Source organism: Octopus sinensis, linkage group LG2 (genome assembly GCF_006345805.1).
Source record: "Octopus sinensis linkage group LG2, ASM634580v1, whole genome shotgun sequence".
NCBI classification, from domain to species: Eukaryota; Metazoa; Mollusca; class Cephalopoda; order Octopoda; family Octopodidae; genus Octopus; species Octopus sinensis.
In genome coordinates this window covers 100,236,076-100,252,556 of record NC_042998.1, presented here as the reverse complement: position 1 = coordinate 100,252,556, position 16,481 = coordinate 100,236,076, and the positions used below count along the sequence as shown (strand labels likewise).

At 33.0% G+C, this 16,481-nt stretch overlaps 1 protein-coding gene across 11 annotated transcripts in view; it reads left to right on the top strand.

The window, feature by feature from the left end:
* The window catches only part of LOC115232686 (FERM domain-containing protein 4A), a 383,772-nt gene that overhangs the window by 283,522 nt on the left and 83,769 nt on the right, over window positions 1-16,481 (top strand). For all 11 annotated transcript variants that reach the window (XM_029802713.2, XM_029802715.2, XM_029802716.2 and 8 more), the window contains 2 exons: window positions 6,170-6,311; window positions 8,321-8,471. In XM_029802713.2, the coding sequence (XP_029658573.1) occupies window positions 6,170-6,311; window positions 8,321-8,471 (293 nt within the window). The remainder of the gene's footprint in view (window positions 1-6,169; window positions 6,312-8,320; window positions 8,472-16,481) is intronic.

Sequence of the window (16,481 nt, the reverse complement as noted above, 5' to 3'; positions counted from 1 at the left end):
AACATAAGGCATTCCAGTCATAACTATCTTGTCCATTTTTAGATAGTATACTTTGGATTATATTATCCTGTGTCTCCTCATTTAAAACTGTAGAGTGCGATTTGTTAGAAGCTTGGCAGTTATTTGTAGCATTTTGAGCAACCATGTAAAGGTTTCTTTGTGGTCGTGAGTTTTCCTAGATGCAATTTCAGCTTAGCTGGTTTGATGCAATCATTGCCTGAAACTTTAAATCAACTCAGATGTTGTAGAACTCTATCTTTCTTATTGATTAATAAGTCTACTATAAATACATGGTGGTTCAGATCTAAGTTGGTAATTTTCTGTTTAAGTAATGTGTAATTACATTGAAATAAAGTATTAGTACATATTTGCTATGTCCATACTGTCTAAGCAGACATAATGTTGGTCTTCCAAAGACTTTGAAAGAGGGTTATTTGAGAAAGACGTTAACTTTTTTAAAATAATCAATCTGAAAAGGCTATGTTAAAGACTACAGCATTTAGTGATATAAAAAGTGGAACATTATGAACTGAGCTATATAAATCATGAAGCCCATTGTTTGAAATACCTCTACTCCTCCTCCTCTCTCTCTCGCTCTCTCTGTGTGTATATATATATATATATATATATATATATATATATCTTCTATTCTATTCTATAACATCATTGCTATAAAACTTAAATATCTCTTTCACAGTAGGCTCAGTTTACAAATGATGAGTCTATATTTTATCTCAGATTTCATTTTCTAGTGGTGTTCACTTACACTGGCTAGGCATTGGAATGTATGAGAGAGAGGGCAAAGGATCAACTGGTAAAGTTCTGATGGACCACTAATGGTACATGAACCAATTGTTGAGAACCACTACGGGAATATAACTTCAACTAGAGACCACAAGTACTAAAATTAAGTAAAATACTTCAATGGGAATTGAACCTCTGTCACAAACCTGGTTCAGTAGCAAGTTACTGAGAGGACCTTACTAACATGCTCAGTTTCCTCACTGTCCTATCTCATATATTCCAATGCCTAGCCAGTGTAATTGAACATCACTAGAACTTGAAATCTGAGATAAGATATAGATATCACTTGTATTAAGTTTTATAGCAATGATGTTATTTCTTCTTGAGTATAGAATAGTGAGTGTGTGTGTAATATAAAGGTATTTCAAACAATGAGCTTTTTGATTTCATACTGTCCCACTTTTCACACCACTAAATGCAGTAGTCTTTCATGATATGAATCGATCTTTCACAGGTGTCTATATAATTTCCTTTAACATAGCCTTTTCAGAATGGTTATTTAAAAAAAGCTAACATCTTACAGATAAGCCTTGTATTATTTATATAAAGGAAAATTGATATAGAAAAGGAGATTTATATATAACAGGACAATAGATTATCAAACCCCCAGTGAATTGAGCATTAGACTGAATAATTTAAAGTATTTAGTTTTAGCCCACAGCTGACTTGAATTTTTTGGTCTCAAATGTCAAATTTATTATGTATACAGTTTTATATTAGGTAGACTGGTGTCCTCATCTTGATTGCACTACATTTCAGGTGTTGTATGCTCCAACCCTCTGTTTGTGTTGAACTTGATTGTTGTATTGGAGTTCATCAAAAGACACCTGAAGAAGGCTGGAGTATAAAACAGCCAAAATGTTGTGCAATCAGTCTGACTAATATAAATACTATACATGATATAAACTCATTTCACAAATATAGAATTGTGTTGTGGAATTGACTGTTTTATTTATCAGCCAACTTTACCATTGAAGTCTCCTTTATTTCTCATCAGTCTTCAGCAAGCCTTACTGTTTGTCACTTCTTTCCCATTGTTATCATTCTTGTTACCCAATGTACTTCACTCTTCATTGGCCAGCTTTACCATTTGTTTGTCTTGTGTGATAGCTGCAGAAGATATGAAAGTGATAATTTAATTGTCTCTTCAAGGCTTTTCAAAAGTATAATCAGCTTATCTTCACTAGTAAAGACCATTCTACTGCAGGCCTTTCTAACATTGCTAATACATTTGATAATTGCTTTCCAATATTGTTGATAACATTAAAAACAAGCCTTTCTATTATAGGCACAAGGCTTGAAATTTTGGGGAGGGGACTAGTCACTTACATCAACCCCAGCATTTCACTGGTACCTGTTTCATCGACCCCAAAAGGATGAAAGGCAAAGTCAACCTTGGTGGAATTTGAAATCAGAATGTAACAATGGGTGAAATACCACTAAGCATTTGTGTGCTAATGATTCTGCCAGCTTACCACCTTGATAACATTGGAAACAATATAACCGTCTTTACACATGGAAACTTCCATGTCTTTGTTAAGCTAAATTCCAACTATTTCCACCTACCATACATTAGTCTTAGAAGTTTTATTTCATCATTAAAAGTCAACAATAAAATTGATTCTTTAAATACACCATTAAAAATACTGAAACTTTTTATTAGTTTCTATGAAATAATTCTCATGTGATGACATTAGTTTCATATAAAGTCAAGAATAAATATATGTAAATTATTTCAGTAATAGCTCAGTCAAACTTTGTCAAATCCAATGTATTCCTGGTGCTCGTTTTACCAATCTAGAAAAAACAAAAGGTAAGCTGATTGGAGCAGAATGAAAAATGGAACTCTTTCCTAAATGAAGATATACTATTCAATTTCGTGGGCTCATAAAATGAACCTAGCTCTTCAGGCTTAGATCACTGAATGGAGGAAATCAAAGCATGTCATAAGGTGTTTTTGATATAGTAGCAACAACAATGTTATAATTAAAACAGTTATGCTATAGATTTGGGCCAGCTTGACTTTATATGGAACTAATGTCATCACATGAGAATTATTTCATAGAAACTATTTCTATGAGTCATTTAAGTAATGAAAAGGACTCATTGTGACTTAAATAGGAAATTACTACTTATGCCAAAAGTATCAGTAGTGTCCTACATGTCTCTGAGGGCAATGCTACTCTTTCATGCTATTGATATTCAGATTAGAGAATTGGTATGCTTTGTTTCTTAAAATTTCATTTGCAGTTGTTTTGCTCCAGGCCTGCCCTGATCCAATAGTCATAATCTGTAGCATTCCTGTTATGACCTGCCGATCTTTCTTATTCAGTGTATTCAGGAATACATTATTCACTGTATCCTTGCCTTTATAACACAGTAGGGTGTGCTTTGAAGGAAATTTGGCTGCTGGCTGCTCCATGTATGGGGCTCCCTTTTTTGACTTAATTTGTTATAAAACTTACGCTGGAGTATTTTTATCTTTTACTTGTTTCAGTCATTGGACTGCAGCCATGCTAAGGCAGTTTTGAAGGGTTTGGTTGAATGAATCAACCCAAATGCTTATTTTTTTAAAACCTGGTACTTATTCTATTGGTTTCTTATGTTGAACTGTTAAGTTACAGGGATATAAACAAACTAACACCAGTTGTTCAGTATACGGGGTGAGGGACACAAAGACACACCTCTAAGATTAGTGGGAATAAGGGAGGAAGTAATTTTCAAACATCCTGGACTCCACTAAAAGCACTCCAGGGACCAAGTGGCAATGTTACACTGGTTAACACATTAAATCTATTTCCACCCAAAACAGAAAGGATCCTTCTGAGGTGTTACCACACAGTTTCCATCTAAATTTCACTAAATTTCATTCACATGGCTTTCACTCAACTTGAGGATTTGACAGAAGATTCCTTCCCAACATGCTATACAGTAAGACTGACCCTAAAACCACGTAGCTGTGAAAAGAAATTTATAAGCACATCACCAGCCTGTTGGTGTATATAAATAACAGAAAGGTCTTCCTAAAATAACTGGCTTAGATAGCTTGTAATCAGTGCTTTATCTTGTGGGGTCTTTTTTTTTTGAAATAGGTGGATAAAATTATAGTAAATTTAATTAGTACATAAGAGAGGTTAGTCTCATCTGTCTTTATCCACTTTGTTTCAAAATGATATTATCCTGTGTCTATTGCAAATGGATTAGTCTGCTTTTTTTTTCTATTGTTGTTATTTGTTTCTTTTGTGAGGTTTCCTTCTTAACTCTAAAAATAGGAATAAGAATTCCTTTAACTCTATTCATTGAGCTGGATTGTATTTTTATGTCAAGAAAGCAACCCAGGTGCAAACACTAAACCTAGCATCAGATACACTAGTTAACTGGGTGGATTAAATTTGTTTTGTAATGTACGTCTGTTTCCAAGTAATTTGATACAGATAATAACACTGAGCATAGTTTGTACAATAGAGTGTGTCTTTGTGTATGCATCTGTGAGCACTCAAGACTACACATAAACACCGTCTATGATAGTATTCCTTGAGTTTGGTAAAATCAATTTATTCTGTAGCTAGACAACTATTCTATGAATTCAATTGAAAAAAAAAAAAAAAGAAGATCCTGTTATTTTGCTGATATTCATCTTTTTTTTTTATTTATATATATATATATATATATATATATAAACCAAGTATATAGACCGAATAATTTTTTCTTGATATTTTATGTTCATTTTATTTCTGCGTCAGTAATTAAGATATATCACATTTCACTGCTGCATTGGAGGAAATTTATTTCCACATATGCATTGCGCATACCCAACCCCCATACACACATGTCTAAGATTAATGAATCTCAGATTCATGTCTTTAAATGAATTTCTTAAACTGTGTGCTCATTGTTAAAATAAATATATTCTACTAATTTTTTATTGTAATGTTCTATTGTAATCCTATTTTGTTTCACTTTTTCTCTTTTGACTTTATTTTTGAGATTTATCTTTTTTTTTTTTGTGGGGATTGGTGAAGAGAAGATTAGATTTTTTTTTTATATCCAAGAGTAAAATTCTTGAGTAAAATAGTGTAATTTCATCATCTTTGCAAGAAGATCATTTATATCTTTGAACTAGTTTATGTTCGTTATGTTTGTGTATTCTTAGTATATTAAATCTATCCCATGGTTTCACAAGTTCTTCACCTTTTTATCATGACTATGTATTGAACATGTTCATATCAATATACAATGACAAAAAACAATAAACAAAAGCATTTTATGCTTTTGTGTGTACACACCTACACTCATATATAGGGCACACAAGAACTACCCTTTCTCAGTCGCTGACTACTCATTTGCAAGGCACCATTACAAGATCAAATATGAAACAAAACTTGATAGAAAAGCATATGTTGTTAACATTACCATCTTATACAGAACTCCCCCCCACCTCCAAAAAAAAGAAAGAAAAGATTAAATATGGAAGTTTTATTAACATTAAAATATAAACCAAAAATTAACTCAAAAATAGTCTCCTAGCAATTAACTAGAAACTTTCACTGGATTCAAAAAGTAACTTAGTGTTTATTAAAGATGTTTAATCTGGCAATGATGATTTTATCAGTTTCAACATTATTCCCTTGATTCTTGCTGTCCACTACAAAAATGCAGCTATAAAATAATCCTACTACTGTCAACACTTCATTCAGAAAAATGGGACAAAGGCCTAGAAATATTAATTGATTTACTGGCACTTGTGCTGGTGACATGTGAAAAACATTTGAGTGAGGTCATTGCCAGTGCTGCTGGACTGGCTCCTGTGCAAGTGACACTTAAAAAGCACCATTTGAACATGACTGTTGCCAGTACTGCCTGACTGGCCCTTGTGCCAGTGGCACGTAAAAGCACCCACTACACTCTTGAAGTGGTTGACTTTAGGAAGGGCATCCAGCTGTAGAAACTCTGCCAGATCAGATTGGAGTCTGATGTAGCCATCTGGTTCGCCAGACCTCAGTCAAATCGTCCAACCCATGCTAGCATGGAAAGTGGACGTTAAACAATTATGATGATGATGATATTGTTACTAACTAAACATAAGGAACAATAATTACTAACAAAAGGATTAAATTCGAACACAGTTGTGTCTTTAATATAATTGGTTGAAAGAAAAAGAAAATATCTTCCTTATAAACATGCACATTTCCAAAGCTAAGGTTTTGAATGTATATGTCATTATTTATTTCATGTTATTGATTGTAACTTGAGGAACATCAAAGAAATTGTCAACTTAGCAATGTAGTGAAGTCTCAGACTCAAATGAATTAATAAATACAACTGTACATATTAAGTATTTTCATTTCCTTTCTCTTTTTCATAGAGTTTCAGTCAGCCGACGGACGTTTGGCCCTGGAAATGTTAATGTCCATGCATGGTTTTCAAGCTCACCCCATCTAACGAAATGCATTTGGTCAATGGCTGTAGATCAACATCGGTTTTGCTTAGATCGAAGAGACAATAAAGTAAGCTTAAATCATTTGTATTGCACTTGTTTATATATACAGTCAAATGTAGACTTTATTTATTTTTACTAAGGATGAACTAATTACTAAAAGTGAAGTTAGAAAAATCTAAATAGATATGGTATCAGGCTTTCATTTCATTACATTATACTGTAAAAGAGTCTAACTTTACTTGCTTCAACATAACTAGTTCAAATTCAATATTCAGTTGGTAGACCATGAAGTCTAGATAACATATGAAGTGATGTATAAAGCCATAATCAAGTGATGTGTTATGAGTGGTATTGCAGCAACCAGCAACCTGTGAAAGCTAGAATTTAAAAAATATGAAATCAACAAGAAATTGATGTAAAAACCAAACTTGTGAATTTCACTAGAATTCTTTTTAAGAACAAGAAATACATGTAAAATATACAAAGCATTAGGGAAGTAAAGTAGATTTAAAATGTTATTAGCTGCCTTCAGGAAACTGTAATTTATATAGATAGTCTATATTCCAGGGGAAAGGTTATATAATTATTAGCTATATAATTACTGTCATTTCTATTATTTATTTGTCATTCCTCTCACTGGAATTTCAGTTTGTTTATTGCTGTATATTACTTCTACTACTACGTTGTGACATAAAGAAAAAATAAATTGGATTAAATGAAATTGATTCATTACATTATTTCCAATTTTATGCCAAATCTTAATGCTAACAGAGATAAACATTTTACACCAGGTTTTTCGAATCAAACCTGGAATTCTATTTTTATCACATCTTATCTATCAGGTCTTGCCAGATGTGTTCATCCCCAAACTTCCAAAATGGCCAAAACACTGTTTCTGTAGGTTAGCTACTTATTTGTGATTGTGTCAACTTATCAACATCCTGTTGATTAGATTAGTTGTCCATTCATTTATTTTTATTTTATATCACATACTAGTTAAATTGTCATTTACTTGTGCTTAAATTTGAAAAGGAAATTATTTTTAATAATAATACTGACTTGTAACAGTTCTCAAGGCTACATATATAAACGAGGAATTTAATTAATTAACTCCAGTATATTTCTTGTAATTATTTTATAATCTCCATAAAAAAGTTGACTCTTGTGCAGTTTTAATCCAAGATTTAAATAATTAAAAAAAAAAAATTAACTTTGTGAAAAAAAGTTAGCTCTATTCTCTTACATAATGATAAAATAAATTGCACAACAATAAGTATCAATGAAGAATCCCCATGCTAAATAGCCATTTTACCCTGTCAGGGGAATTTGAGGATAAAATGCATGTGTCTCTTGAACAATTCGAATTCAGAGAGAGCATAGGGGCATGAAATCCTGTCACTCTAATATTTTTGCTACTCCGTGGATGTGTGGTAAGTAGCTTGCTTACTAACCACATGGTTCTGGGTTCAGTCCCACTGCATGGCATCTTCGGCAAGTGTCTTCTACTTTAGCCTCGGGCCAACCAAAGCCTTGTGAGTGGATTTGGTTGACAGAAACTGAAAGAAGCCTGTCGTATATATATGTATATATATATATATGTATGTGTGTGTGTGTATGTTTGTGTGTCTGTGTTTGTCCCCCCAGCATCGCTTGACAACTGATGCTGGTGTGTTTATGTCCCCGTAACTTAGCAGTTTGGCAAAGAGACCGATAGAATAAGTACTAGGCTTACAAAGAATAAGTCCTGGGGGTTAATTTGCTCGACTAAAGGCGGTGCTCCAGCATGGCCACAGTCAAATGACTGAAGCAAGTAAAAGAGTGTTATTTAATAAAGATGGATTAGAATAATGATATAAATATACTAATGAAGTCATAATGTAATACAATTATGAATGACATCCTGAATCAAATTTCGGGGAAAACACAACACTGACGTAATACTTCTCTAACAGCCGTTGACGAGTAGCACTTCCTAATTATGTCAATGTAACAGTGATGTTAATTGGTCTACTTATTAAGTTGTTGATTAGGGAAGTAATTTTGTCATTGAATGTTTCCTTTTTTTTTTTAATCTAGTCTTATCTTCAAACTGCTCGCAGCATGAGTGAGATTGTGGCTGAACTGTCACAGAGCTCAACATCTCTGTCAGGATCTGGTGCATCGGATTTAAGTCGCAGTACCAGCTCTCATAGTCTGCCCAGCCTCTTCTCGACTTCCCGGTATGACGGTAAGAATCCTGGATTTCTCTGAAAATTTCAAAATATTTGTATACTGTCTTGTTCATGTGTTACATTATATGTGTAGCCATTTTGTTATTTAAGTAATAATAGTGGAAAGCATAATTTTAAGCTGAACTTTATTGTGTGTATGTTAGGGTGTTTGTATATATAAATATGTATATTTGTGTGTGTGTGTGTGTGTATATATATATATATATATATATATATAGATAGATAGATATAGATAGATAGATAATTTTTCAAAGCTGTCAACTTTTCCTTATAAAAATTGAGTAGTCCTTTAATTTAATGCTAAATTGTTCTTATATATAACATGACATAAAAAAATATATAGTATATATCTATATTATAAATGTATATAATGTATATATAAAACCAGTTAATGTGTATGATCCATGCTGGCATGGTTTGGACACACACACATAAACATTATGATTTACCAAATGAAAATGTGGAATTAACTGTGTTATGAATAACAATATTAAGGCTATATAGATTAAGTGGATCCAACTAGAACTGAATCTAGACTGACAATTTAATTCAGAAAACAAACATGTTCTGTTCAACAACACATATGCAATAATTTGTTTACCTACAATTGTTATATTTTAAGATATTGAGCGGGATTTTCTTGAACAAAATAAAAATAGGTTTATCACTTTTGTCTGAAATGTTTTTCCTTCCTAGTATGGGTTAGACTAATATAGTATTGAGGTGTTATTTTACAGCGAGATGCTCTTCTTTTTGCTCATTGTATAGATATATACATATATATCACCATCATCATTTAACATCCTCTTTTCCATACGGGTATGTGTTGGTCAGTTTGACAAGAACAGATGAGCCAGAGAGTTCTGCCAGATTTTGTTTGCTTTGGTATGATGTCCTTCCTAAGTTCACAGCCTTGTAAAAATTATTATTTCATATATATATATATATATATATATATATATATATAGATAGATAGATATAGATAGATAGATAATTTTTCAAAGCTGTCAACTTTTTCCTTATAAAAATTGAGTAGTCCTTTAATTTAATGCTAAATTGTTCTTATATATAACATGACATAAAAAAATATATAGTATATATCTATATTATAAATGTATATAATGTATATATAAAACCAGTTAATGTGTATGATCCATGCTGGCATGGTTTGGACACACACACATAAACATTATGATTTACCAAATGAAAATGTGGAATTAACTGTGTTATGAATAACAATATTAAGGCTATATAGATTAAGTGGATCCAACTAGAACTGAATCTAGACTGACAATTTAATTCAGAAAACAAACATGTTCTGTTCAACAACACATATGCAATAATTTGTTTACCTACAATTGTTATATTTTAAGATATTGAGCGGGATTTTCTTGAACAAAATAAAAATAGGTTTATCACTTTTGTCTGAAATGTTTTTCCTTCCTAGTATGGGTTAGACTAATATAGTATTGAGGTGTTATTTTACAGCGAGATGCTCTTCTTTTTGCTCATTGTATAGATATATACATATATATCACCATCATCATTTAACATCCTCTTTTCCATACGGGTATGTGTTGGTCAGTTTGACAAGAACAGATGAGCCAGAGAGTTCTGCCAGATTTTGTTTGCTTTGGTATGATGTCCTTCCTAAGTTCACAGCCTTGTAAAAATTATTATTTTATATATATATATATATATATATATATATATCCCTCTCTCTCTCTCTCTCTCAGAGAGGCACAAGCACCTACACAAACATATACACACACAGCAGTAACTTCTGCCTACCAAATTCAATCACAAAGCTTCGGTTGGCCCGGGGCTATAGCAGAAGACACTTGCCCAAAGTGCCATGTAGCTAGGAAGCAAGTTTCCTAACCACACAACCATGCCCGTGCCAATTATTTTATATATACACACACATATATATATATAAACAGTTTTAACATTACACTTTCTCATTCTTTGTCTCCCCACTCCATCTCACTTATTCTTGTTGATTTCACAACCTGTAAGAGTTCTTCTATGCAATAGTGAACCATTCTTTCACGGCTACGTTTCTAATAAAGAATACACTACTTGTGTTCATATTAATTTTCCAAATCAAGGTTGTAATATTCCTTTTGATATATTTGTATATCAAGCTTGTATTTGGGATTGGGACTTTTACCCTTTAAAATCTTACATTATAGGCGCAGGCATGGCTGTGTGGTAAGAAGTTTGCTTCCAACCACATGGTTCTGGGATCAGTCCCACAGTGTGGCACCTTGGGCGAGTGTCTTCTACGATAGCCTCAAGCCAACCAAAACCTTGCAAGTGGATTTGGTAGATGGAAACTGGAAGAAACCCATTGTGTGTGTGTGTGTGTGTGTGTGTATGTATATATATATACACACACACATACATACACATATATGTGTATATTTGTGTCTGTGTGTGTCACCCCACCATCACTTGACAACAGGTGTTGGCATGTTTACATCCCTGTAACTTAGCAGTTTGGCAAAAGAGACCAATAGAATAAGTACCAGGCTTACAAAGAATAAGTCCTGGGGTTGATTTCTTTGACTAAAGGTGGTGTTCCTGCATGGTCGTAGTCAAATGACTGAAACAAGTAAAAGAATAAAAGAATAAAAAAATATTAATCATGTTGGAATGTTTGTAATTTAATCTGTTGGCATCTAAACTTGTCAGATCCTGCCTCTCACACTTAGCTTACACCGTTATACTATAAATAAACAATCACATGATCAAAATCTCAATACTATAAGATAATGCATGGTTAAATTCAAAACAATGTGAATAAATAAGAATTATATTTGACAGAATAATCTGAATGCTAAAGCGTTGAGCATGAACACTTTAATTGCAGGCGGTCTTCAGAGTAGTTTGATATAACGGAAGACTAAGGGTAGTTTGGAGTAGTTTTGCATCAAAAGGCTTATTGTAGGGATTACACGTTTTATTGCTCTAAGCCTTTCAAAAATCTCAGAATAAAGTCTATAAGGATTTGTTTGAAAACCAAGATCTCATAATTACACATTGTATTTGATTTACAATCTTTGTGCCATATGTTAGCTCGGAGGCAATCATGACATTTTTAACAAAAATAAAATCTATTGATTTTACAATTTAGGGAAATTTTGTTTCTTTTTCTTTATGATCATAATTTATATTTAATTGTAAACATTCTTTTTAAAATTTGATTTGAATAATACATAATTTTTTTAAAAATCAATGAAAGTAGATTTTATTCTTTGGCTTGGAAGAGGTATCTGTGCTCATGATCTTTGCAAGCCTTATGAGACAAGTGAAATGGATGTAGTTAATATTCTTCTTGAATAGTTTTAGGAAACATATGCAGAGAGTGGATTTCAGAGGGCTAATATTCTGGGAAAGAAAGACTGAGTGATGTGGTTATTTCCAGACTTGATGGGTTTAACCACTTAGAGGACTTGGGATTGTGAGTTTTGGTTGTGTGGGATATGGAGAGTAAGTGCTGAAGAGGATTGTTCCAGTCAACTACCTGGTTGTTTTTAGTGGTTTAGGGGTGCAGCATATATGCTGTTTGGAAGAGTTAGCATAGAATTAGTATAGATGCTGAACTAGTAATTGTTTAGTGGAGATTGGGGTTGGAGGTGAATAGATCAGTAGTGTCTGAAATATTTGTACATTGATCTTGGATGCATGTAGGAGTTGAAATTAGTTGGTGTTGAAAATTGAGGATTTTGAAAGATTTGAATTCTATACTAGCAACATCAAGATAGGATGACTATGGGAGCCAAAAAGAGTTTTGAGTATTGGAGCCTGTGCGGAGAGTGTCAGGGAGATAGATGTCTTCAATGCAGGCAGAGATACTGTTGAAGATTTGTTAATGGCTGGAGGAGTCTGCAAAGTGGAAGAAGAAGCAGATACATTTGGAGTAGGAAAGAGAGACTTTGTGCTAGAGTAACTGGAAGTCTAAGTAAGACAGGTGGATGGAATCTGCACTTTTACATCTTTTAATTTGAAATTTAAATACAGCCTTACCTGGACAGCAAAGATATATCATAAAGTAGGTAAAGGTTGGGAGATTTTAATTCAATGAAGAATAAGATATGTGGTTGATGAGTTAGTAAGTAGTAATGTGTCAGGTCTAGGTTGAATTGAAGTTCATGGATGTTAAAAAGGAGAGAGAATTATCTAACATAAGTAATTCTAATTTTAAACAATTATTTTTCATTTATTTTGAATGGGATTTGTCATAAATGTTGTATACAATATTACACAATGTTTAACAGCTATATAACATACAGAATGAACTGTAATGGTCAAAATTTGTGTATATCACCAAAATATTATTGTAGATTTCTTAATATATCTCTTACGTTTTTGTTATGCTCTTTCTCTTTCTAATTCTTTCACTAACTGTGAAACCTTTGAAGATTTCTTGAGCAAAGAGGCATGAAGAATTTAGGGAAGGTCAAGTTTGTTTAATGATAATGTTTTCTTTGAAATTTTACCACCTCTGTCATAATGAGGATAACATGCAGAGATAAGAATTTTCTGAATACAGGGTCCTTACAAAGGAAACAGTGACCTTGTTATTTTGGATGAAGTTTGATAGATATATTGTTGATCTAATAAAATAGGGAGTTTGTGAGTGGTTAGTTTTGACTGAGATGAAGAATGACTGCAGACATCTAAAGATATTAGTTAAGGATGCTATGAAACGCTTGGCAGGCACTTTACTGAAAGTCAAAAGAATATCTTGAAAAAAAAAAGAAAAACTTGTATTATGACAGGAACGATAGTAGGTAGAGAAGTACATAACTCTCTATATAGTGTAACTGTTCCCTCTTTATAAGCCAATGGGAAGACCTCTGATTGATCTACTAAAAATAGCATCCAAATTTCCCTTAAATCATATTGTACAGTCTTCATATAGAGAAGGAAAAATTGGATGTAATGTTAAATATACCGTTTGAATAGAAACAAACAAACAAAAAAAAATGATAGTTATGCCTTTAATCATAGAAAAATTCCTGTCATATACAGAAATGTGTGTGTGTGAGCATGCACACATGCACATTTAAGTTTATGTCTCTGTGTCTCAACATAACATGATAGTTATGAATGTCATGGACATACAAGCAGTGTCATTCATTTTCTATATTCTGTGATAACATGTCTGGCTATAGGGAAATATTATATAGCTTGGAAACTGGTGAGGTTTGGGAACAGAAAGGGCATCCCACCATAGAAAATCTACTTCAGATAAGCTCCGTCTGATCTGCAAGCATGAAAAAAATGAAGGATGTTGATACATACATACATACATACACACACACACACACACACACACACACACACACACACACCACACACACACACACACACACATGCATACATACAGTGGCTTTTGACTTCAATCTTATATTCTCAGAATAGCAACACCCTTCTTGTGGTTTGTGAGAGCTTTTAAGTTCATCCTGTCTTTAGATACACAGACACAGCATTACACATATGCACAGATATCTGTCCATCTATAAATATTGTTTTTATTTTTTGTACATCATAAATATGGGCCATGTTTCTGTAAATTAAATAAAACCCAGTGTTCTAATTTGGTTTAAAGTATCAGTCAGTCGAAAAGAACTTTCATAGGAGAACATCGGAAATGTAAAAGTCATCTGCTGCTAACTGCTGTGTAAATAATTCACTGTTCATATACAATGGCAAACATTAAAACAAAGAGTATTTCACTGAAAATATTGACTTTTAATGAATGCAACAAATGACTGCTTACTGACTGACATTCAGATACTTTGCTTTACATTACTGGAGATTACTGTTTCAACAGAGCGATAGATAAAGGAAGTTGTAGTTTTCCAGAATGTGAACAATGCATCAATTACTCCTATTTCTCATACGGGAGAAATAATTAGGCCACACTTTTCTATTTATTTATTTATTTACATTATGTTTTTTTACAACTAATTTGAAAGAAGCTTAACACTTAAATTTAGAAGTGGAACTAATAAATCCAACTTGAAACATTTTGTTACTACTTCAAACACTCTAATAGATCATGTTCAGTACATATGTCGTTACATTACTGGCTCCGTGAGGGCAGGCGATGAGATTGTTGAAACAGAAGAGTGGCAAACAAAATCTTTTGTGCTATTTAGCTCTCTGCCACTTCTCTTCTCAACATTTAATTTAAATCCGGTTGACATCAACATGGACTTTCATTGCCCGTGTGGAAATGTAGTCAATAAAATAGTAAGTACCAGTAATCAGCTGTGGTTGATTTTGTTAAATATGCCTTCCTTGTTCAGCCTAAATACCCTTGTGCTTAATTGAAAGAAATTAACCTCACTAGTACCAATTTCAGAGATTTGGGATTTAGTGATGATAAATATTGTGTTGGAAATTTTTGTTGTTGTTTTTAATTACTAAATACACCGCTTTAGTCACAAGAAATTAAAATGGAAAGTTCTATGAATCATGCTTTTCCAAGAAATCATTGGGGCATTAACAGAAGTTTTTCTACTTAGGAATTGAAACTAGATAAGAGATTCAGTTTCTAAACAACATACCCCTCTTACCAATGGTAAATGAAATAGGAGTTATATTCTTGCTTTTCCCAAGATTATTAATGATGTAGCTACAATGGTGAATCAACACCACATTTCATGACACCTCCACACAATATCATTCTATCATATCTTTTAATATATAAAGATAATCCTACTATTTTTTACAATATATCAAGATAATCCTACTACTTTTATAAGTCTCTCTTTTTCTTTTTATTTTTTTTCTTAACCAAATTATGAGATGTCCTTAGACATCATTGTTCATCATGCACTTCCATTCATCCCTTGATAGTGATCTTTTCTTCTATTTGGGCCTGGATTGTTTGACCATGTTGATAACTGCATGGATTTACTTGTCTTTGACCTTGGAAACATATCTCACCCAGTGGAACTTTTGCTTTTGGTATTCTACAGTCACATGGTTTACTCCATTCTGTTCCCAGATTATCTCACTTCATATATGTTCCCACAACAAACGGGTCTTTCCTTCACCCTTTGTATCATAAACAGTCGCCGTTCTTTCTTCTTCATAGTAGTTCCTGTTTCACTTTTCATATTATATGCATATAAATTTTAAGATTGATTGTAATCTGGTATTCATCATTCTCATTTATAAACTCAATTAATTGATCAAAAATTTACTTAAAACATTTAGAAAAGTAATTCTTCCCTTGATCTTCCTCTTCTCTTCCATTTGGGCCTGACTTGTTTAACTATTTTGTTTCTCATCATCTTAGAGGTCTTCTGAGCAGTCTCTTCTAGGCCTTTTGCATTTTTCCATACCCACTTAGCACTCTCATCATTTAGCATCTGCTTTCCATGCTGGCATGGGTTAGACGGTTTAGTTGAAACTAGTAAACTGGAGGGCTGCACCAGGTTCCAATCTGATTTGGCATGGTTTCTCCAGCTGGATACCCTTCCTAACACCAACCACTCCAAGAGTGTAATAGGTGCTTTTAACATGCTACTGGTATGGGTGCCAGTTACGTGACACTAGCATCAGCCATGACTATGGTTTCAATTGGCTTGACAGGTCTTCTAAATTATTAACACCACAGTAATTCATGCACCTAAATGCTTATCTATTTTCTAACAATATTTTTGTATTATTTATAGCACTTATTGAGCCCTATCTATTAGCATCTACTATTATTATTGTTGCTTAGCCGTAAGTCAGTCCTTTAATGACCCCATTTTGTTTCCCAGCAACTACATTATCCAAAGTGTCCCTCATTTGAGGGAGATTTTAATATTTTTAACAAATCAAGCAACTATGTTGAAGCTTCCTTGGTTATCTCAAAATTGGTGTTGTTGTTTAGCCTCAGGTCAGGGCTAAACAAGAACAAGATGATTGATCAGAACCATCCTTATTTTCTCTCTCTCTTTTTTTTTTGTCTTTTAAAGCTATCTAGAATTACATTA